At 37.3% G+C, this 25,361-nt stretch overlaps 2 protein-coding genes across 2 annotated transcripts in view; one reads left to right on the top strand and one right to left on the bottom strand.

The window, feature by feature from the left end:
- The window catches only part of LOC121390118 (condensin complex subunit 1-like), a 45,997-nt gene extending 40,404 nt beyond the window's left edge, over positions 1-5,593 (bottom strand). Inside the window, exons 1-3 of the mRNA XM_041521852.1 lie at positions 5,539-5,593; positions 1,028-1,154; positions 224-296 (exon numbers count right to left, since the gene is read on the bottom strand). Coding sequence (XP_041377786.1) covers positions 224-296; positions 1,028-1,154; positions 5,539-5,565 — 227 coding nt within the window. The 5' untranslated portion in view covers positions 5,566-5,593. The remainder of the gene's footprint in view (positions 1-223; positions 297-1,027; positions 1,155-5,538) is intronic.
- Positions 5,594-6,080: 487 nt separating this feature from the next.
- LOC121389981 (nuclear pore complex protein DDB_G0274915-like) overlaps positions 6,081-25,361 on the top strand; it is a 35,334-nt gene continuing 16,053 nt past the window's right edge. The window contains exons 1-10 of the mRNA XM_041521671.1: positions 6,081-6,686; positions 7,439-7,666; positions 9,027-9,110; positions 9,994-10,059; positions 13,538-13,808; positions 14,354-14,469; positions 15,956-16,040; positions 16,710-16,820; positions 18,327-18,456; positions 22,808-23,194. Of these exons, the coding sequence (XP_041377605.1) occupies positions 6,130-6,686; positions 7,439-7,666; positions 9,027-9,110; positions 9,994-10,059; positions 13,538-13,808; positions 14,354-14,469; positions 15,956-16,040; positions 16,710-16,820; positions 18,327-18,456; positions 22,808-23,194 (2,035 nt within the window). The 5' untranslated portion in view covers positions 6,081-6,129. The remainder of the gene's footprint in view (positions 6,687-7,438; positions 7,667-9,026; positions 9,111-9,993; positions 10,060-13,537; positions 13,809-14,353; positions 14,470-15,955; positions 16,041-16,709; positions 16,821-18,326; positions 18,457-22,807; positions 23,195-25,361) is intronic.

Raw genomic sequence — 25,361 nt, forward strand, 5'->3', positions numbered from 1 at the left:
TACCTAGGTCTATCTGCATTGTAAATGATATCAGGACATGAACATGATAAGAAATGGAAGCTTGTTTAACATCCTACAATTTATAAATACTTTGTTTTAAAAATAAAAATTTATTTTGTGGATGATGGGAATACAAAACAATTGCCTAGAGCTCTTCTAATCCCATATTATTAATTCTGGAACAGCCAGAATCTAGTGGAGTAGTTTTCTGAAAACGTCTCACCACAAAACACTGAACAGTGAGTCAAAATTTTCCAAGATAGCCAAACAATTCGAGTGAGCAGCTACTCGGAAATCTGGGGAGAAAAAATAGAAGAAGAAAATTAAACACTTCCAATTTTATGAAACTAACACATTACAAAGTCAAACTTGATCTATAACAGAACATGATAAAGCTATACACAAAATTTCAGCTTGATATCTCGAGGCATTGCGAAAAACAAAGTCAGAAAAACAAATATTTGTATCTCTTAAGTTCAAGAGCCATAACTCTGTCAGAAATGGATAAAAAGCCATGAAAGTCAAACTTGATATGTAACAATACATGATAAAGCTCCACACACAATTGCAGCTCAATATCTCAGGGCATTGTGAACAAAAATCTGGAAAAATAATTCTGTATCTCCTAAGTTCAAGGGCCATAACTCTGTCCAAAATGGGTAAATTGCAATAAAGTCAAATTTGATCTGTAATGGCCATACACAAAATTTCAGCTGAATTTCTCAAAGCACTGTGAAAAGACATCTGAAAACGCATGGACGGACAGACAGACAGGATGGAGATGAAATCTACAGTCCCTTCCGGTTGAACTGGTAGAGCACTAATAAAAGGACAAATTTATACGAACATTAATTTTTATTTTTTTTATTTACAGGTATATACATGTATGTAGTTAAAATATTTGTCAACTTGTGGTGATATTGTGTTTTGTTATTTGATTGTGTATGACGTGCAGTACCATAGTGCTCAATTAATGTTAAATAATGCTAATTAAATACAGTTTTGAACAACTTTTTGTAAGACGTACCTTGAACACCACTCGGAATAAGTCGAAGTGGCAGGATTTCATCCACGACATACTCATTTATGTTACTTTTGCGAAGCAAGTCATCCTTAGATACCGGAATTACAAATTCAAAACTCATCTTTAAATTCTGAAAGTCAAAAAAAAGAAGAAAGATAATTCTAAAGCTACAAGTCCATTTGTGCAAACAGGCCGGGATTTATCCAGGATTTTTCACCAGGGTCCCATGTCTGATGCGATTGGGGAAAATAACACCAGGGGTTCAAAAAATTTCAAAAAAATTACTTGCCACCAGGCAAGTGACAATCAGATATTCACTTGCCCCATATATTTTTCCACTTGCCCATACTTCTTAAGGTAACCAATTGTGTTACTCCTACTTAAATACAGTGCTTAATAGTGTAATAATCTTGAAAGAATTCTTTTATGGCTGGCATTGGTTCAAAAATGTTTAGGGATTTTGGCCCGTGTGTCATTATTATATGTATATTATTTAACATTTTGTACCCCAAAACACTTCTCTGGGGTGTTTTCACCCTGTTAATAGCTGAGAAAAGTCTCGCAAACAGCCGTAGCTGGGCTCAAAGTAAACATGAGCTCTGTTTCTTTTCAAATGTTTTTAAATAGTGCAGGCTTGGTAAACAACAGCCTCCCTGGGTGTACATCGATTGCAGCCTTGTATTTTTAACTTATTGGGCATAATTTATTTGTTAAAAACTATTAATAAAGCAGAAAAAAAACCCCATATTCATGTATGCTTAGAGGGCATCGCACCATCACGATTATGACGTAGGGCTAATGAAATATAACTTTACTGTACCCGTTCATTTTACACGAACGTAGATTTACAATTGTAAAGTACTGAAAAAAACCCCATCAAGTATGTTCTGCTACAAGGTTTATTATATCTAAACTAAAATGTCTTGCAACTTTTATAAGAATACAGTTCATAATATTTAGGCTCTGTTCAAGTGAACTCGTAAATTATAAACTTGCTTTACGCCCCCGTTCATTTGCAAAGAGCAGATTAAGGAACCACGTTAACGTCTAATTTAATTTGAACATGACAATTTTAAACTGTATCCCACCTCATTTACCATGTTTGCAAGGATTCAACATTATGACTGCACACACAAGGCATGTATACTTTATTTTTATATAAGCTGTAAAGCGTATTGTAAGTTATTTCCAAGTTTGAAAATCATCGAACCGATTACTTACAAGTATGAATTCAGTCGAACGTTCAGTGGCGGAAATTACCGATCTTAGTTGATAGTAAAAGGTGAATAACTCTAAAAGTTGTTATCGAACTTTTCAACACATTGTTTTCCATTTTGGTGTGTCACATTGGCAAGAGTTCCGATCGTTCCAGCATTTAGGGTAAGGGTTAGTTCTCCTTATAGAGCTATGTAAATGCTCGCACGATCGGAACTCTTTCCAGAGGTTTTACCGAAATTTGTAACAAAATTTAAAAACATTACATTAGTCACTTGTCATCAGGCATGTGCAGTTAACATAATTACTTGCCCGGCATGAAAATTCCACTTGGCACGGGCGTCAGGCAATGTGATTTTTGAACCCCTGAACACAAGTATATAATACATGGGATATTTTTTCAGGCTACTGAATAATGTGGTACACCACTGTTAAATTAATTAATAGACAATTAAAATATATATTGGGAATTTTAGCATAAAAATTGGGACTTTTGAATGTCATTTTCTTTTGGGAATGGGCCTACATGCATGTTCGGACCTACAGAACACTTTGATAAATCTGTGATGAAAAAATAAAAGAAGACAAAAACAAGAAGTTTGTTTTGTTTAACGACACCACTAGAGCACATTGATTTTTTATTAATTATCGGCTGTTGGATGTCAAATATATGGTAATTTTGAGAGAGGAAACCCACTTCATTTTTCAATCAGTAGCAAGGGATTTTTTATATGCACCATCCCACACACAGGAGAGCATATACCACGGCCTTTAATATACCAGTCGTGGTGCACTAGCTGGAACAAGAAATAGCCCAATGGGCCCACCGACGTGGATCGATCCCAAACCGACTGTGCAAGTGAACGCTTTACCACTGGGCTACATCCAGTGTTCGAGATTAACGGTATCCTGATATCCCGGGGATACCAGAATTTAATTTTGGATACCAGACTTCAAGAACCCAGTATCCCACCGGGATACCATATAATACTAAATTCTCAGGTGGGATACCAGATTTTGAAATGTTAGTATCCAACTGGGATACTGGCCAAAAATTTTAATCTCGAACACTGACATCCCACCCAAATCTATGATGAATGCAGTAATTATGCTGTGTGGACACAGATGCGGAAATGGATGTGCATTTTGTGTGTATCTATTTCTGCGGTTGCCAGTACAGTTTTACTTGTGTGTTTGCTTACACATTTCCGTATCTACTGCTACGTGATCCAGTTTGCAAAATGTTTTTTAAATTTTTAGTAGACATTTGGTAATCAGTAAAAATTGTGTAGCAACTACTATTTAATACTTTCGAATTGTGTACAGTTGGTCTCTCAAATTTGCATTACAAATAAAAATACTGGCCTCGGTGGCGTCATGGTTAGGCCATCGGTCTACAGGCTGGTAGGTACTGGGTTCGGATCCCAGTCGAGGCATGGGATTTTTAATCCACATACCGACTCCAAACCCCGAGTGAGTGTTCTGCAAGGCTCAATGGGTAGGTGTAAACCACTTGCACCGACCAGTGATCCATAACTGGTTCAACAAAGGCCATGGTTTGTGCTATCCTGCTTGTGGGAAGTGCAAATAAAAGATCCCTTGCTGCCTGTCGTAAAAGATTAGTCTATGTGGCGACAGTGGGTTTCCTCTAAAAAACAGTGTTAGAATGACCATATGTTTGACGTCCAATAGCCGATGATAAGATAAAAATTCAATGTGCTCTAGTGGCATTGTTAAATAAAACAAACTTTACTTTTACAAATCAAAATGTTCCCTGAAAATGTATCCGCAGCTGTACGCCAGACCGCATTATGTTATGCTACTTCAGTGTGTGGGATTTTAGCTGCATTTGCGTCCATATATGCACAAGTGAACATGCAACTTAACTGTATCATATATACGGGTCAGACATACCTTAAGCTTTGGTAAAGCACAATTGTCTATTAAACTCAAAAATTGCAGGAATCAACAGATATTTTCGTTTAAAATGTCAATTATTACCTGAAATTATTTCGCCAAATTAAAATAAAATTCGCCAACTGCTTTCAAAATTAGCAATTGGCGAATTTGGTGAGTACCAGAGATAGCCCTGACACACGACAGAGATGGACTTCTTTTTTTTAATATCAACCCCACCAATGCCCTACAACTAGTACATGATCAAAGTATGTGGTATGTATTGTCTGGTCTATGCATGGAGATACAAAAGTTAGGCTGACTCTATGCAACATGTAATGTGGTGATTTTGAAGGTTTAAATAATCAAACTGTGTCGTTAAACACTTGTTTTCTATTATACTTGGTATGTAAAATTTATATAAATATGTTTTACCAAGCCTACTGGAATTTTTTTTAGAGTTGTTGGGTCCACAGTGCAAACACAAAGCCTTTAAGGTAGGGTTTAGTACCTGCCTTATGACCGTTAAACCTGCAAGATTTTAAGTGTTTTTCTTACATTGTCAGCGGTTTTGAAACACAAATGTCTGAATGGTGTCAGTATTTAATTTAGTTTTTTTTTTTAATGCTATTATTATTGCCAGGCCATCCTTAATAAATTATCTAACCCCACCCCTTGTAGGAAGGAAGGAAATGTTTTATTTAACGACGCACTCAACACATTTTATTTTCGATTATATGGCGTCAGACATATGGTTAAGGACCACACAGATATTGAAGGAGGAAACCCGCTGTTGCCACTTCATGGGCTACTCTTTTCAATTGGCAGCAAGGTATCTTTTATATGCACCATCCCACAGACAGGATAGCACATACCACGGCCTTTGATGTACCAGTCGTGGTGCACTGGCTGGAATGAGAAATAGCCCAATGGGTCCACCGACGGGATCGATCATAGACTGGTTGCACATCAAGCGGGCACTTTACCACTGGGCTACATCCCACCCTTTCCCCACCCCTTGAGGATATGTGGTCGGTCTAGGAATCGTAGGATCGATCCCCATTGGGCTATTTCACATACCAACCAGTGCACCACGACTGGTATATCAAAGACTGTGGTATGTGCTATCCTGTCTGTGGGATGGTGCATATAAAAGATCCCTTGCTACTAATCATAGTCTAATGGAAAAATGTAGCGGGTTTCCTCTCTATGACTGTCAAAATGACCATTTGATAAACTAAATGACCTAGTTCATCAAGATTAATGTTGACTGCAAGTCGAAGTGGAGCACTTCGACTTGCAGTCAACGTTAATCTTGATGAACTACTAAATGACTATGTTTGACATCAAATAATTAATAAATTAATATGCTCTAGTGGTGTGGTTGAACAAAACAAACTAACTTTCCAACCCAACCCCCCGCCCCTCATGCGCGTAGCAAATTCAAATTGTTCGGTGTTATAAAATACAGATCCGGCTATCGGAACAATAATCGTCCGGCTTCCGTCATTTGATTTGTAGCTTTTGACAAAACAAAAAATCCAGTCTATTGATCATCAGGGGTGTTATTCAGCTTAATTAATGTTTTTCCTGTAAGTGTACAACAAATACTACCTTGCGTAAAAGTCCTGATTACATGTATTTATATGCTTTTTTTTAAATACTGAACAAAATCTACATGCTTTCTCACATTCTGTTGTTCAAAAAGTGCGCTCTTACAAAAATTAACCAATCAAAACATGATAAATTGTTAATCCACTGAATCCGTATATTTGTTTAATTGAAATAACACAAATAAACGATGTAGGTTTGAGTGTTATAGTTTAATATTCAACACTGATTAACTATTCCACTAGTTTTTAATTTTTAAATAAAATAATTTTAATTTTAGTCGAATCAAGTCGGACGATCTTTTAGCGTCGATCTACTTTTACGAAGATGATTCGCACGTCCGAAAAATAACGTGGTGTTAAAATGTTTAGTATATACGAAGAATGTTGTTCTCTTTTAATCCTTACATAATACTTTTATTATTGTTTCTGATTACATGGTGTTTGCTGAATTATCAAATTGCTTTTTTTCTCTCTGGACTAGGACTGGTTGGGCTTCTTAGCGATGCGCTTTCACCAAGCACCGGCGAAGTTTATGACCGGGAACAAGTTCCGGTGTCTGAGAAAGACGAGAGATCAAAGCGTAAATTAAAGAAAAAATTCAAAATGTTTAAAAGTTGGAATCCTTTCAGGAGAAAACCTGAAAAGTCGAAAGAGAATATAGCTTCACAGCGTCCAAAAGCCGATCGCTTTTACCAAGATGAAGATCCTTACAATTTGCCGAATCTGAAGGATAGGCCTAAAATTAAAAGTGCAACACCAGGTTTGACAAGACAGCACAGGAGTTTCGTAGTTAATAATTCACAACAACGTAACAGTGAAGTTTATAATAGTACTAATAATAGATCTGTTCTGAATGCATCAGGACCACTTTTGTCAACCCCTTTACTACCAAGAGTGAAAAGAGCAGTTGGCGCAAATGAAAGTTTTAGCCAGTTTAGGTATGCTCCCCCCCACCCCTTCCAGGGCTCACCCTGTACATTGCCCAATTATTAGCCAATTGATAATTTTTATACAAAATGGCTACCAAATATAGACTTTGACTAATAAAATATTCCTCAAATCAACCACATTTTAATGATTTTCAAGAAAATACTCTACATTTCTGAAAATTGGCTAAACCAAAACTTGTTACAGTGTGAGCCCTGCCTTCTTTTTAACTATTAATTTTAAAGAAATTGTTCTTAAACCTTAAATTTTTTAAGTGTTTAATCTTGTGAGCAAGACTTTCTTCAAATGGACCATAAACCTGTTGTCAAAAACAACAAATGTTTTATTCATAAGCAGTTGAATTGCTGACTTATTTCAGTTTTTATTGTTTTGTTTAAATTAAACATATTTCTATTTTGTATTTGGATGAATGAATGTACTTGCAAAATATGAATGAATGAAATTTGTTTTAAATATATTTATTACCAAATTGTAATGGTCATAGATCGGTCAACAGGCCATGCCTGTATTAAGACCTCTCCATTACATCATAAAGAATATACAGATGCAACAATCAAGTGATGTTAAAATTAAAGCATCTTAAGTCGAAGATAAAATTTATATGAGAAAATTAAATTATTCATTGTATTGATCAACCTTCTTGCATGTTATCTAATCTGTTAACAGTATAAATTAATGAATTGTTTGATATAAAAATACATATGTGTTTTTGATGAAGTCATTTCTTTTCTTTTGTTTTCAGCCCAGGATTTAGTCCATCTATACGTTCAGGAAACCGGTCCATTACCCGATCATCAACATTTCACTATGCTCCGAATCACCCGACAAAATCTACCCCTGGCACACTGCCAACCGTACGACTCCGGAAGACAAACCGGCGTTCATTTCTTGATACCAGCAACAGTTACAGTCAAAGCCCAAACACTGTCAAAATTGCACCTCCTGATCAGTCGGTTATATTTTCACCCAGGTATTAAATGCACATCATTTTTGCATTTGTTGAAAAACATATTTTAAAATTCTTTGTGGGTGAAAGAAGTTGTTTTAGCCAATTTTCGGTATAACTAGGATACTTATTATTTTTTTAATTATTAAAAAGTTGCTAATTATTTTTTTTTTTTATAAGCTAAATCCTAAATGTTGTAGCTTCTTTGTTTAAAATTAGAAATTGGCAACAGTCCCTATATTTACGTTTAAATTATAAATTTAGTCACTTTTATTTTTTTTTTTAATTGAGATATTCTGTAATTTCTGATGCTTGTTTGGCACATGGCAAAACAAATTTTATAATTTTGACACACTCCCCCAGGGCCCTAATAGATGGGGCCAAAATTGGAGAATTAAGCTAATTCAAAAAATATATCTTCTCTACTTCCAAACATGCTATAATTGAATAGTCTTCATATATATGTAAAAGTCATAAGATGGTTTATCAAAGTTGTGAATTTCAATAATGTTTGTGCCAGACAAGAAGTGAATATTGCCAGACCATTTCCAACAATGCAGGTTTCTTTTTTCAGGGTTGAAAATTAGCAGTCGCCCGTGGCGACCTTTATTGGCTAAGGGCGACTAAGAATTTTACAAAGGTAGTCCATTGGGCGACAATTGATTTTAGAGTTTGGCGAGTATGTTAGGCTACCTGTTTAAAAAAGAAATGCACTGAAACTGAATCGAATGACCAATGTGACAAAAACACACCGCTGGCTGGCGAAATGACAGACAGCCCCTCCCTAGGAAATCCTTTACTTGAGAGTTCATCCCTCTTGCATTGCCATATAGAGGACTGCCACTCAGACTAATTTACTAAAGCAGTCGCTGTACTACCTTTTAAGGTTTTAGTCTCTGTATATTGCATTATCGATTACTTCAGAGACAATGCACGTCAAGCTGCATAAATTGGCTGTTCTCGCATTTTTCTTTACCCCTATATTAAACATATTTAATCTGTATCATTTAATGGTAATTTGTAAAGAAACATTTTTATTTATAATGGATTTCTTTTTAAAAAAAGTTAATTTTTTTGGTCGGTATGGGTTTAAACTTTAACTTCATTCATTATGAACTTACAACTTACATGTCAATTCATCGGGGTTTTTTTTGGTTACGGAAATGGACTATATGCATTATAATATATATTTTTATTATTATACATTGTTATTATTTAACAAAGAAAATTCTAGTTTTGATTTTTGTTGTACAATTAAATTGGAGGGCTAGTTGAATTTGAGAAGGGCCAGTAAGATTTTTCTTCAACTGGCCCTGCTGGCGACCATGATTTTCATGTTAATTTTCAACCCTGTTCTTTAATGTGCATTTTATTTTTAATTCAGGGTGTTGCCTCTCATCGAACAGAAGCCAGTTAATCAAAAACCGATTGACACCCAGGCCGTTGTTTGTGCTCTCCGACAACGCAGGTTGGTATTGTTAGTCAAGATGTTTCATTTAAAGTAGTGGTTTTAGTGTGTGGGCGGTAGATTGCTTACCTGAGACGTAATGGATCATGGGATTGATTGTCTGGTAAAAAAAAAAAAAATCTCAGGGGAGTAATAGGAAGTCAGAATGATAGCTCCCCATATATGCAGGGATGAGAATTTTCTGCGGATCCGTGAATTTCCACGGATTTTAGACCCCAGAGTCGATCCTGTGAAACGTGTAAATTCATTGAGAACATTTTGTGTGTGGGGGGGTAAAATATAGCTATATGCCTTGCACTCTGTGGAAATATCAGTTAATGTTAAGGTTGTGCTGCTATCGTAATGTAGCGGCCGCCATGTTTGTTTATTTCGACGCACTCTGTGTATACGAAAATAAAACAAAACTAGCTTTGTATGTATGTGTTTAGTACTGTTTACTACGACCACTGTGATTGGCTAAAATTGAGACGTCTGAGATATTGAGACCAATCAGCGTAGCCCTTCAGTTATGTGCAAAACAACCGCCATTTTCGACTGTGTTTTCTGCAGTGGTGATAGAGTGCTTTTATATGTGATTTTTCCGTCCAAAAATGGTGAAACTGATCGCAAAGGAGGATGAAGCCACAGTCTCTGCCCTGGACCTGGCCAGGGACCTGCGGTCCCCTGGACCCCAGCTAATTTCAGCTGAAAATACAAATTGTCATTCCCTGTATATGGCGGGGTCTGTAAAATGCTGTAGGTTTTGTCCTCAGGTTTGTGAGAATGCATTTTAGAGATCATTTGCTGCTAATTGCTAGGACTAAAATCTGCTGGGATGTCTTAAACAGGCATTCCATTTCTTTATGGCAATAAACTGTCAGTTAATTAATTAAACTTGTTTCAGGAAGAGATCCATGGTTCAGACAGATGAGACTTTTGTGAACGAGTCTGACCAGCAAGCAAAGAGAAGGTTTGTAAGAATTGCATGTCACACCTCCATTTAGAACTCGTTAGGCAATCATACACCAAATACACGCCTACAGAAGCTTTCTGAGAAGGTGGGGAGGGAGCTTACATAATTTGGTAAATTTGTGTATGGCGTCATGGGGGTGGAGATGGTTAAAGAGGTCGTACGTGTATGTTCAGGTTTTTGCATATATCCTATTTTGTGTATAGACCCTTGATTAAACTTCAGTAGTCAATTGATCATATAATCATTATATTCATTTAATTCTTTGCTTATGTGGCCAGTGTATTTAAAAGTTATGTGCCCCTCCCTGGGCCCCCTCCCCTCCCATCATTCACTATTCATCTATATATCGGGTTACTAAAACGTGACTTAAAATTAACCTAGTTTTGTTTAAATGGACTTCTAAAAGTAATCACGTGAGAGGGATTGGACAGGTTTTTTTTAATATAGCTGAAAGTAATGTTTACAGATATTTAAACCACCTTTGCATAAAGAAATAATTGCTGCAAACCCACTATTCTTAAAATAGTAATTATGGGATGTAGCTCAGTGGTAGAGTGCTCACAAGAGGTGCCATGGGTCACATGATGATAAGTTTTCCTCTATGGACTAAGTTTTTCCAAATCTAACCAATGCCTACCTTGTCTGGTACATTAAAGGCTGTGGAATGTCCTGTGTTGGAGAGTGCATATAAACAAATATTGCTGCTTTATTAGTAGGAGAAGGCCATGTGGCTGCAACTGGTTTCTCCTCTATTTCTCACATCAAGTATTGAAGTAATATGTTAAGACACCAGATCCCATGCTTATAAAACTTTTAGAGCCTAGACCAGGGCGTCTAGATTATAATAGCCCCATATCTACTATTGCCATGCCCAATTTTTTTGTCAAATGTTGCAGTTAAGTCTTATTTTGTAAATATGAATATCCTGCCTCCACCCCACCCTCTAGTGTTAGTATCTTAAAGCTCTATCTCCCTCCTTAGCTGACATATCTAATTATAATTATTACTATTATTTAGTAAAATTATACTAAAACTACATTCCTTGGAATATTTTTATTATTTAAGCATATAGAACAGAAAATCCAATTACGTTTGGTGCATATATGACACCGCAGTCTGCATTGGTTTCACTACTCTGGCTTATCCAGGTCAAAAACAAAGCCAGTATTTTGAAAGTGGGACAGTTTTGACGGGCTCGTACCGATCTCGGTTTTCATTGGCTTATCACAAGTATAGAATTCCCCAACAAGAGATCACGTGAGATTTCGTAATTTTTGAACAAATTTAACCATCTTGATTGAGGGGTCGTCTCATATCTCCAAAACATATTTATATCCATAGAGGTATGGTACGCCTTTCCAGGGGTCGGTGAGTGGGGGATTTGCCATGAAATTTTGACTGGCCAGCTACGTGTAAGGGGGTGTTACTAATTATGTAACGTTCTAGGGGTAGAGGAAGAGGGTACTGTCTTCGATTTACGTAACATTTTTCAAGACTATATGTTATTTTTATACATTAGTTAGACCTAAAAAGGTGTTTTTTTTAAATGGGCGGTCAGTCTAGGATTGATCCCCATCAGCGGGTATCCAAAAAGACCATGGTATGTAATATCCTGTCTGTGGGATGATACATATAAATGATCCCTTGCTAAAAAAAAAAAATGTAGCAGGTTTCCAAGGCGCGTGTGCAGTGATTTCAGCGGAGTTGGGGTTATAGACTCTGTTGAGCGAAGTTTATATGGGGCCTTGCTCCCCCAAAAAATTACATTTCAGTTTCGAACTCCAATACCCTCCCCCTGCACATGCACCCGATTTCTCTCTAAGATTATATGTCAAAATTACCAAATGTTAGACATCCAACAGCAGATGGAAGGAAGGATAGGATATGTTTTATTTAATGACGCACTCAACACATCTTATTTACAGTTGTATGGGGTCGGATGATTATTAAATCAATATGCTTTATCTTTGATGTCATTAAACAACCTCCCCCCCCCCCCCCCCCCCCGCCAAACTTTACCCTTTCCAAACGAAATAATATTTATTTGAATTTGTCGATTTTAACACGTAAAATTAAGAAGTGAAAATTTTCATTGTCTACTTTAGTATATTTTATTTTTAAAATATATACATGATTAATGTGTTACTAGTATACAAACCAAACTTTGAAAGTTCTACTAACACTTTATAAAATATCAATTCTGAAATAGGAAGGTACGACAGGCGATAATACGTTGTTAAGATCAAACCGGTTTTAACGAAAGACTCTGGTACCGTATCCTCAACCGAACGTTCTTCGTACAGCGCAAGATTTCTCTTTTAATTTTTTGAGACGAACCCTACAATTTGAAATCAGCAAACGCTCGTGTCAACTGAAACTGACAACAGGCTGCCGTTTGTGCTTTGCCGAACTATGGCGGACCAGGCGACGAATCAAGCGTATACGTTTGACGATATCCGTTCATAGCGAACACACACGACCTTTTTAAAAGTGCATTTGAGCTTGTATTTCATATTTGTACGTGATGTTATAATATGGTAACCAGAGAATGTAACTTTAACTTAAGGTAAAGTAGGGCTAGTGAATTTTTAATCGTGGCTAGTAAATTTTAAAAATCACTGATCCAATGGCTAGTGGATTTTATAAAAAAATTGTAGAAGCCCTGTAGACTCAAATCTCTACGACTTGAGACTTTAACGTCATGGCATCGCATATAAATTGCTTTCTTGTGACATTATTAAATATTTGGGTCTAGACTAAAGTTTTATAAACAAGGACCCAGATAGCCGTAATTAAAAAAAACTTGTCCTGAATTGGCATCTAACAGAGCCTTTTTGGGGATTAAAGTTATATATTCAATACATTTTCGTGTGTAGTGTATCCTGTAATGTTCAGTCACTTTTCATTTTATTTTGTAATATTTATTTTTCCAAACATACAAAATTATTGAAAGGTAAAATCTGGTTTGCGTTACTACAGACATAACAGGGTTCAAAACTTGCCAAAAAATATGGTGGACCAAAAAATAATAATGCATGTTGGCAAATTATGGTAAGCCAACCACGAGTATGATTTTATTGTGGAATACAAATATTAATAGTGGCTCATATCTTATAGCTCTAAAGAAAATAATATTATTCAGGCGACTAATGCCATTATTTTTTAATATTAAAGCTGCCAAAAGTCGCATTTGGCAAACTGGCCACTTGCTGTTTCGAGCCCTGCTTTAGGAAGACATCAAAAACCTTGTTTGTACATATACTGATATTCTAAACAGGAAAATATCTTCAGATTATCATTTTAATTATCAAAAAGGAACTGTTTGTCGTAAACATGTTACAAAGGTAGCAAATTCAGGATAGTCCCTTTAATGTGTTCTGAGGTGTCATCATACAAAATATTCCTTTCCTTTTCTCCCCCTTCCCCACCATGTGATCAATTCTGGGAACAGTTTGTATTATAATTAACATTTCAGACGTCAGGATAGCAGCCAGTCGACAGCTTCTTCATCTTCCCTGCCACCGATGCCAGAAAATCTTCCCGATCTGTCGAACACGAGTTTGATGATGCATCTCGATCCAGTCAGTATGAAGCGCCCGTCTGCGCCGAGCCGTGACCCAATAGACAACTCTGACATGCACAGAGACAGCCCGGCGAAGAGAGCTCGCGGTGAAAGCAAGAACAACCCCATACTGAGTTCACTGAGCTCGGCCAAACGAGCGTTAGACAAGTCCGTGTTGGTGCAGGTATTGTGTGTGTTACCTTTGTAGGGTTTCTGTCAGAGGGTACGAAGGGTAAAATTGCGTACCCTAAAATCTTAGAAATTAATGGATACAGGTGGGGTTTTTTTTTTTTTTTTTTTTAAAGATGGAAGTAAGCAGGGGTGGGAATTGTCCTCGGATCAGCTGTATTCCTCTCATGGAACATTGCGTTTCCTCGCATTTTAATCGTCCTTTCCTCCAAAATGTGTCCATGTGTGGTGTTTTGTTTTTATTATATACCCTCAAATTATTTTCTGGCAGAATGCCTGCTTTGTTCTTAATTGAATTATATTTCCTGTTAAATCAGTGACTGATAAAAATAAACTTGCACACAATGAATTGGTACAAAACGTGTTTGATTCACAGCATTACTAAAATAACGCAGATGCCACTTTCCACTTAATTCTGTAAGCGACGTAAATGTTGTCCGTGTCAAAGGGTTAATAAATATTTTTCCAAACATACTTGGTAAAAAGCTCTTTCTAAAACTTTAAGGTGAGCCTACATGTTGTGTGTGTTTATTATTTCAGAGAGATTCGCTGAAGCGAAAGCCATTAAGAAGTGTTGGTGATTGTGAAGAGTCAGTCTCTGAGTTCCTGAACTCGTCCGATCTAGTCAGAGATGAACAGAAATGCGCAGAGACGAGGTAACTAGCATATGTTCATATTGATTTGCCTAGAAATTAGGCAAGGCATGGTAGACCAAAGACTTCTGGGGCATTTTCACCATTTTCTGGGCACTTGTTTTTCATTAAAAATAAAAAATGTTTTAATTACAATAAACATTAATGTAATTTATGTACTTGCTTTAATAAATGAATGGCAAAAGATATAAAAGGCATATTTTATTAATTAATAATACCTTTTTGGGTGTTTTATAAAGGCAATTTTAGAATAATTACTAAAAAAAGGCTTGTTTAATCTCAGAGCAGCATGGCGCTGATTGAGGCAAGATGGTGCTAGACTATCGAGGCATGGTGCTGCACCATGCTAAAACAAGCTAGGGAAACACTAGTTCATAACATGTAGTGGGATTACCCCTCAGGGTTCAAGGTTTGGGCTCAGTTTCACAAAACATCATACGCCTAGTTTTGCACGTAAACCTAAATTTACGACTAAACCACAATTCTTATTACTGTTATAGTACAACAAGTATAGTTAAAAGTACACGTATGTCATTTTCTGTTGTCCTTAAGATGTTCCATCATCTGTAATGATGTCATTTTCTGAGTGAAATAGATGCCAAACACACGTAAATGTATGGCCGGTATAACTGCTAGTCGCAGACGTAAACTTATGATGTTTTGTGAAATAGGACGCTGGCCCTCATTTGACTTTTTTTTTCTTTTTTCTTTTCTTTTCTATTTTATGCATAATTAAGTTAGATTCAGCTGTTCAACAGATATTTTTTTTTCTGTGATCATGGAAATAATGTATTGAAGTTTGTAATCTTTGGTTATACCCACTTAATAAGGTATTTGGAGATATATCATTCAATAAAAGACTAATTAATTACTGTACATATATAATCTATATGTGAAAGTGTATTAGTTACAAACTTCAAATAAAGATATACATATTTTCATTTTAGAGTGTGATCACTCGAATTCTTTCCTTTGCAGTCTGTTTCATTGTTGTTTTTTCTTTTATGTCATTTGTAGTCCTCTACCGGTCCAACTGGAGGGAACTATAGGTTTCGTCTCCATCCTGCCCACCGGCCTCGGTGGCGTCGTGGTTAGGCCATCAGTCTACAGACTGGTAGGTACTGGGTTCGGATCCCAGTCGAGGCATGGGATTTTTAATCCAGATACCGACTCCAAACCCTGAGTGAGTGCTCCGCAAGGCACCGACCAGTGATCCATAACTGGTTCAACAAAGGCCATGGTTTGTGCTATCCTGCCTGTGGGAAGCGCAAATAAAAGATCCCTTGCTGCTAATTGGAAAGAGTAGCCCATGTAGTGGCGACAGCGGGTTTCCTCTCAGAATCTGTGTGGTCCTTAACCATATGTCTGACGCCATATAACCGTAAATAAAATGTGTTGAGTGCGTCGGTAAATCAAACATTTCTTTCTTTCTTTCCATCCTGCCCAACTGTCTGTCTATAATAACATGTTGGAATGAATTATGTTTCAGCATGGATGTTAAAGAAGATCAGTTTACTAAGCTGCATGAGAAGACTGAGTCCGACTTATCTTCCTTGAGAAATAAGAGTCAAAATGTGAGTAAAAGACAACCTGTGTGGTCAGGCAGAACATTACCTTTCAAAGTTGGATGCTGTTTGTTTAAAGGGGCATTCTCGTTATTCGGTTAATCATGCTGACTTGTCACATGTGATCGAATCATACTGAGAACACATAAATTGTAATGACTTTAGTCTTATGCGTCCCGATTTTTGTAGAGCCGACAATTCATGTGCAACTGATCGCATAATAAGAACGCTGCTTTAGGCGATATGTATAGCTCAGTGGCAGATAATTTTCAGTGGAGGATTTAATAAAATAATGGTCTGGGATTTTTGTTATATATTTAGTGAATGACACCATCTAACATTATATTTAGAATGCTTTTCTATAATTGATTGTAGCTTTATCTTGTAGTTAAAATCAAATTTGACTTTCATGGGGTTCTGTCAGGGTTTTTTAGACAGTTATTGCCCTTGAGTCTTAGATATTTTTTATTTCTCTAGGCACATTTTGCTTTGTGTCGTATCACCATTGACATTCTAAGTTTCAAAAATATCTACACAGTTCTAACATGTTAAATAGTAGTGGCTAATCAGTTATCAAACTGATAGCAAAGTTCTGTCGATAATAAAAAAAAGTTTTGACAACAAAAATTGGTCTATGTTTCTGCACTCAAGATTAATACCCGTGTTTTTACCTTTCAGGACTCGTCTACCTCAACTCCTTCCAAACAGCCGGTGTTGGATGGAATTACGATGTCTGCTCGAAGACGACAGCGGTCACTGTATCCCACTCTCAACACTTCATTTCAGAACGTTAGTCATTAGGCTATTATTGATAAAATTTTGTTTTGTTTAAAGCCGCACACCCTAGTTCCATCCAGCGAAAATAAATTATAATTTGGTTAATCTACAAACCTGTAACACACTTGGATCACGTTTTTATCAAATGGAGTGAAAAAGCAGGTTTTATATTGATAAATACCATGGGAATCCCCATGTCCCAATTGCTTGAAATAATTTTGAAAGTTAGTATTCTGATGTCACCGGTAGATGTCGCTCGAAGCACAACAATGCCTACGTCACGACAAATTTCACAGACTTGGGGTGCGTTCGTTTCACCTCTCCTGGACATGTTCCAACTGTTCTGTCCTGGTTGTATCCCCTCTCCAGATATCGTAAGACTTAGCAAAATTATTGGTTTTAAGGGTTTGTAACGTTTTGTATTGAGACACTTACTTGTCTGAACTTTATTGTTACTGAAAATGTTCACGATCTGTGAAGAAAAATCTCACAAATGAACAACAACAAATCGGATGTTGATTGCGCGAACCGTGCACGAGAAAACCAACCGAACCAAAATAATAACGGTCACGTGATATACCAACGTCTGTGACATTGAAATGGAAATATCCACTCTAAAAATAAATTGGATCTCGCTTGCTTAACGTTTTTTTCTCGACAAAACGTCTTGTGATAAAATGCAAAAAATGCATTTCGTGGTTTTACAAACATCAGGATTACCAAAAAACACTTCAGGTGAATGGAAATGTGTATTCTAAATAATAAAATGTAAGTAAAGTGCAATTTTATTTGTGAAAAATGGCGTTTAATAGCGAAAAACAACACCGTAATGGTTAACAAATAGTCGTAACTAGGGTGTGTCCCTTTAATTTATTAATCATCGGCTGTTGGATGTCAGTCATTTGGTAATTTTGACATTTAGTCTCAGAGAAAAACCCTGCAACATTTTTTCATTAGTAGCAAGGGATCTTTTATATACACCATCCCTGACAGGATAGCATAATACGCCCTTTTAATAATGTTCTGATTAAATACATAGTTGCTGAAAGGTTTCTTCCTGTAGTGTGTGTATTAGTGATTAATATGTGAAAAAAGTGTCATTGGGTAACTCAAAAACAATTGATATAAAGGTATTTAACGTCAAACATAGGATTGTTGTTGTATTAGAGCGGGAATCTTTGACTACCGTTTGTAGGCAGAGATTGTGCAGTTTTGATATATATTATTCTCTGTCCAAATGTCCGTCTGGGTCTCTTAGTCAGAGTACTGTCAGTGAAATATTGTTGATATTTACATGTCAGTGAAATATTATTGATATTTACATATCAGTGAGATATTGTTGATATTTACATGTTGGTGTGATATTGTTATTTACATGTCGGTGAGATATTGTTGATATTTACATGTCAGTGAGATATTGTTGATATTTACACGTCAGTGATATATTGTTGATATTTACATGTCCGTGAGATATTTTTTATATTTGCATGTCAGTAAGATATTTTTTTATATTTACAGGTTATAACGGGGAGCCTGTCAGTCAGTGTGGAAGACTATGAACAGGACCGCGCTCAAGAACAGCAGCGTGTTCACGACATGCTTAACGAGGTCGAGGCTGCACACAAACGGAAACAAAACAAAGGTCAAGGTGAGATTGAACTTTAACTCTAAACTCTGAACTTTAATGTATCCCAGTGGTAAAGCAGTTGCTTGATGCATGGTCTGTTTAGGATTGATCCTTGTTGGTAGGCTCATATGCTGATACGCCCATGGTTCATATTTGTGGAAAAATAATTTTTAAAAGTAAAAAAACTTCTGCAAATTTACATTCACACAGGAAGACAACTTCTGCTAATACCTATGCTGTAAAATGAATTCTGATTGGTCAAAAATGATGCCAAACTGTTGCCACAGGTTTATTTACAAATAAGACCACATGGAAGCCGGAAAAGCGGCTCTAGGGTATACGTCAAATGACGTCAAGCTGGAAAAGCGAATTCTCGGGTTCATTGGGTTAAGACTGTCAAAGTTACAATTTGTATATGCAAATAATGAGCGATCAAAGTAAACAAGCAAGCCTTTTGCAGAATAATGCTATTCTTAATAAAATAAAATAAATTTGTCTCTAGACTAGAATTAGGAATCGGTTGGGATTTCACCATTGATTATTGAATATAATCGGTTTGCACTAACTGATCCAGTGTTCCTGCCAGAAAGACATTTTTGGGTATGGCGCTATGGAATTGAATGCAACCACAGTCAACGGGGTATGGGTGCCTCCCCCAGAATGAAAATGGGTGACGTTTAGGGTTAGGGTTAAGAAAATCATACAGTAATGATAAGAGTAATTAATTTTGTGAAAAAGTTAACTTTAATAAAATAAAATTTGGGTATGGCGCCATACCCGTTTTACCCTCTGGCAGAAACTCTGCAATCAACTTTAGATTTCATAATCTGTTAAAATAATATCAACATAAGAAAAGAAACATTTGAAGGTTGTGTTCACGTGTACCGACCATACAAATTGCCCGTAGTAACTTTTTTGTTTTTCCCGTATGTAGACATGAACCCCAATATATTCCATCAGTTCCATCATTTAAACTGGAGGAGGGGGCGGGGCATAGACTAGTGGTACAGTGCTCGCTCAATGTGCGGTTGGTCTAGGATCAATCTCAGTCGGTGTGCCCATTGGCTGTTTCTCTTTCCAGCGAGTGCACCACGACTGGTATATCAAAGGCTGTGGTATGTACTACGCTGTCTGTGGGATGGTGCATATAAAAGATGCCTTGTTGCTAATCGAAAAGAGTAGCCCATGAAGTGGCGACAGTGGATTTCCTCTCTCAATATCTGTGTGGTCTTTAACCATATGTCTGACACCATATAACCGTAAATAAAATGTGTTGAGAGTGTCGTTAAATAAAACATTTTTTTCTTTCTTTCTTTAAACTGGAGGAGGAATTACAGTTCACATTTTCCTAGAGCATCTCTATTCTAAACATAAATAAATATATATCTTTTGTTATGTTTACCATGACACATTACCATATATTGTATTGAAATTAATAAAGTAAAGAGTATTATAATATTATATAATTGAAAAGTTCAGTCAAAACTAACAGTTGAGTCAGCCTTGTTTTAATTTGTCATAATCTGCCAATACAGTTCCTTGTCTATTAAATATTAATTTGAGTGTTAGCCTGTTGCTTTTCCTTGTAAAATCAACATAATGTATATGTGTGTGTGTGTGTGTGTGTATGTATGTATATATATATATATATATATATATATATATATATATATATATATATATATATATATATACAGTATAACCTCGATTTAACGCCAACCAGTGTTCCAAAATAATTTTGGCGTTATATTGAGTTGGCGGTATAGTGAGGGTGCCTTGGGTTTACTACCAAACTTAATTTTTTTTTTAAATTGCTGACTGTCAAGAATATGACATATATGGGCTCCGGTTCAGCGTCGGACTCTTCTTCCTGGTCATCAGTCGTTTCGTCGTGAATCTGTTTAACACTTTCAAGAATCTGCTCGTCGCTGATATTAGCAAATGTCTCTGCTTCGTTGTCAATGTACCGGCCTCGGTGGCGTCGTGGCAGGCCATCGGTCTACAGGCTGGTAGGTACTGGGTTCGAATCCCAGTCGAGGCATGGGATTTTTAATCCAAATACCGACTCCAAACCCTGAGTGAGTGCTCCGCAAGGCTCAGTGGGTAGGTGTAAACCACTTGCACCGACCAGTGATCCATAACTGGTTCAACAAAGGCCATGGTTTGTGCTATCCTGCCTGTGGGAAGTGCAAATAAAAGATCCCTTGCTGCCAATCGGAAGAGTAGCCCATGTAGTGGCGACAGCGGGTTTCCTCTCAAAATCTGTGTGGTCCTGAACCATATGTCTGACGCCATATAACCGTAAATAAAATGTGTTGAGTGCGTCGTTAAATAAAACACTTCTTTCTTTTCGCTGTCAATGTTGACAAACTCATCAACATCCATTCTCAGCATGTCACCAACCAGTCTCGCAACGCTGTTGTTTCATTGGCTGGTGCTTGGTGCAAGTCGGAAATGAGGATCCCGAGGAACGACCCCTGTGTGAATCCAACAATTTTTGATTGTGGTGGCACTGTCGTCGCATTTATGCCAAAGCTAAATAGCAACTTAACATGAGGCCATGGTCGAAATATGCTTGAGCATAATAAACTTACCTAAAGTTTGTTTATTAATTAAACTTGAGTTGTTGTTGCCAGCACTTCAAAGACCCGACAGAACAATCCGCGATTGAAATAATTAATCTAATGCACCCCTCTGTCACGTGATCACTATAGCGGCTGTTCTTTCTATACCGAGTGTTGATTGGACACAAACACCGCGCCTGCCTAAACAATTCTAGCACTTACATCCGTTAATTGCTAGACAATAAACAAAAACAGATTCAGTGTGTACTGCCAGAGTACAACAGAGTTAGGATTTCCCCATTCAACAGATCGCTAGTAATTATGTCACTATAATCAACTTTGTGACCAGACCATTGGCGGCAAAATCGAGGGAATTATAATGACTAAATGGAGTTCGGTTCAAAAACGTCGTTGGCGGATGGCGGATACCAAGGGTGGCGTTATATCGAGGGAAATAAACATGAATGAAAACGGTACTTTAAAGAAAGTTGGCGGTATGCGAGGTTGGCGTTAAATTGGGTGGCAATAAATCGAGGGTACACTGTATACATATACATATACATATACATATACATATACATATACATATACATATACATATGTATATATACACATAGACATATATATATACACATATATATATATGATATATACATATATATATACATATATATATACATACATATATATATATACATATATATATATATATAATCTTGGAGTAATCAATAGTCGCGTACAGCACATTAAAAAAAAAGCACGTGCAAACCAGTGCCGTCACATTTATCAACAAATTAAAAAACAACCCTCCCTGGGCTCCGTTCCATGAAGCAATTGTAGCCCAAAAATCACCTTAAGTGCATATGGTAGCTATGGTCTTAAGGTGATCTTAGGGCTAAAATCGCTTTGTGGAACGGGGCCTTGGTCTGTTAACAGACTATGTCTAAAATGAAATACATTTTGATACGTGATTTACATCATTTGTTTTTTCATAAGTGATACCAAAACTAAATACAAGGGTGCAGAGACGGATATTGCCGAACATGTAACAAAAATTGAGTGCGCAACTTTTCATTACATTTTACTTAGTATGCCAGAAGTGGGTTCTGTTTCAAAACTTGCTTTGGCAAATGAATTCTGCAATAAATATTAATAACAAATAGTGTGTTACATGCCGCATTGGACCAACTAGTTAAATAAATAATATTTATTTTATTGCTTTTCAGTTACACATGTTGACTTTACTGTTTATCCTTAAATGAGATCGACTACTGATTACTCCAGTATACTCCAGTATCATAATCTGTTTTCAGTGTCTCCAATCTTCTGCATTGTTGTTAAAACGTACACTATTAGTCTAATTAGGAGTCTAATTTTGAGATTAATTTTTAGAACTGCTTCTCAATTTTTTAGTATAGTGAAACCTCCCAAGACCGGACCCTCTCTAAACCAGAATTTCCTCAAAACCAGACGTTTTACAGAGTCCCTTTTTGAAAACCAGGACATAACTTAACCTTTCTAAACCAGATCCCTCTTAAAACCGGACATTTGTCTTGGTCCCAAGGATGTCTGGTTTAGAGGGGTTTCACTGTATTTGCTTTCTGATTAAAATTGGAGAGCCAGATATTGCTTCCCACTCCACAAATTGAATTTTAAACCTTGAACTTATAGGAAGGAGAAGGGGTAGCAAAAAAACCCAGACGGACCGCACATCGAGCCAATACTTTACCACTGGAAAAAAACAAAAAAACACAAAGAAAACTCTTTGTAAATTTGTGAAAATGATGATAATTGTTTTACAATTTCAGTTGCTACATCCACAAGTGAAAGTCTCGGAACTGCCACAACATCAGTTTTCAGTTCCACAGCTCAAATATCACTGGGAGGCGTGTCTGCAACCAGCACATCGTTGTTGTTGACAACATCGACTTCTACAGCATCGACAAGCCAGGCTACGAGTGTTGTCCCCAGTCTTACAACAGCAGTGACGGCGTCATCATCATCCGCCACCTCATCATCGGTCACAACACAGCCACAATATTCCTTTAAGCCGGTATTTGGTTCTACCGCTGTTTCCCAAGCAACGGCAACAACAACAGCAGCAGCAGCGACGGCGTCTGGTTTAGTGTCGACACCAGCTTCGTCTACTACAACCACACAGCCATCTGGCTTCAGTATGGTGTTCCCACCACCTGGTATGGTTTAGTAAATTTGCTTGGTTTCGGGGTGGGGCGTAGCTCAGTGGTATAGCGCTCGCCTGATGCATGTTCGATATAGGATCGATTCCAGTTGGTGGCCCCATTGTGCTATTTCTTGTTCCTGCCAGTGCTCCACAACTGGTGTAACAAAGGCCGTGGGATGGTGCATGTGAAAGATCCCTTGCTGCTAATTAAAAAGAGTAGCCCATGAAGTGGTGACAGTGGGTTTCCTCTCAATATCTGTGTGTGGTCCTTAACCATATGTTCGACACCATATAACCGTAAATAAATTCCGCTTGAACCCTTTATTCCAAACCCCTTGCGTTGCTTCAAATGCCAGAGGTTTGGCCATGGTCAGAACATGTGTCGTAGTAAACTTACATGTGCTCGTTGTGGTCTTTTAGACCATGACAGCAAGACATGCAAGAACGATGTACTTTGTCTCAACTGCAAGGGCAACCATTGTGCATACTCGCGAAAGTGTCCACGGTGGAAGCTGGAAAAACGAGTTCAACAGGTTAAGGTACAAAATAAAATATCCTTCATGGATGCCAGAAGATTGGTGGAGACAGCAACACCGACAGTGGCTGACAAGTCATATGCAGCAGCAGCTGCTGCCAAAGTCGCCACTAAAAGTGTTGCGGTCAGCACAGACCTAACCTGGCACTGTGACGAAGCCAAGTACAAAAAACTATCTGACATTGAGAAGGCACAAAAACAAGTGCAGAAAGCAGCACAAAAAGAAAAAGTTACTCTTCAACACAAAGAAATTGAAACACAAGTGTCATTGGATTCTAAGAATCCCCCAAATAGGTCGAGCACTAGTCTCCCTAAGACAGGCAGTGACACAAAGAAATCTCCAAAAAAAGCTACAGAAGTACTGTCTGGTAGGCTGAAAAAGATTGAACAACGTTCGGTCCCGATCAGCAATATGTATGATACTTTGGCTGATATCGGTGATGATGATATGGAGATTTCATCTCCAGATCATTGCCGATCACAAAGACCACCAGCAAAGCCAAAGATAAAACCGATGGAAAATAAAATTATCCAATGGAACTGTCGTGGGCTTAGGCCCAATTTTGATGAATTAAGTCTTCCAATTCAAAAATATAATCCTCTTGCAGTGTGTCTTCAGGAAACCTTCCTGAAGGATACTGACAGTATTGACATCAGAGGATTTAATCTCTACCATAAATGTCAAGAAACTGAAAATAAAGCGTCTGGGGGCGTTTCCATTATTGTAAATGAAAACATTCCCCAGAGTGAAGTCATATTAAAGTCAACTTTACAAGCTGTGGCTGTAAAGGTCACGGCTCATAAAACTATTACTCTGTTCAGTTCATTTACCCCCTCGAAACAATTACAATTTTAACACTAGGGACTTTCAAGGTCTTCTTGACCAACTCCCTACTCCCTTTATTATCATGGGAGATTTTAATGCTCACCACACTTTGTGGGGATGCGATGACATAAATACTACAGGTAAACAATTAGAAGACTTAATTCTCAAAAATGACTTAATATTACTTAATGATAAAAGTCATACATACTTTCATCATGCAAGTGGTTCTTTCACATCCATTGATTTAACCCTTTGTAGTCCATCACTTTGTCTTGATTTCTCCTGGAAAGTTTGTCCAGACCCTTGTGGTAGTGACCACTTTCCAATTATTTTGGAGAATGATGGACCTCCATCACTTGAAAGGGTTCAGAGATGGAAGTTGACAGGGGCAAACTGGGATTAATTTCGGCATCTATGCAGCACTCGACTGCAACAAACTACCATGACTGGTGCCGATGATCCCATGTCTTTGTTCACCTCCATCTTGAAAGATATTGCAGAGGAAACTATTCCTAAGACTTCGGCAGTACCGAAGCGGTTCAATAAACCATGGTTCAATGAGACATGCAAAGATGCAATCAAAGAGCGAAACAGGACCCTCGAGAGGTTCAAACGCGAACCTACCGGGGATAACTTGAATAGTTATCGCATTGCTCGGGCAAAGGCTCGTAAAACTATCAGACAGAGTAAGAAATCATCTTGGAGAAATACAGAGTAAGAAATCATCTTGGAGAAATTATGTCTCCAAGTTGAGTTCTCAAACATCTGTGAAATCTGTCTGGAATAGGATACGTAAAATCAAGGGAAAAGAATCCAATA

The sequence above is a fragment of the Gigantopelta aegis genome, chromosome 15 (assembly GCF_016097555.1).
Source record: "Gigantopelta aegis isolate Gae_Host chromosome 15, Gae_host_genome, whole genome shotgun sequence".
Taxonomy (NCBI): Eukaryota; Metazoa; Mollusca; class Gastropoda; order Neomphalida; family Peltospiridae; genus Gigantopelta; species Gigantopelta aegis.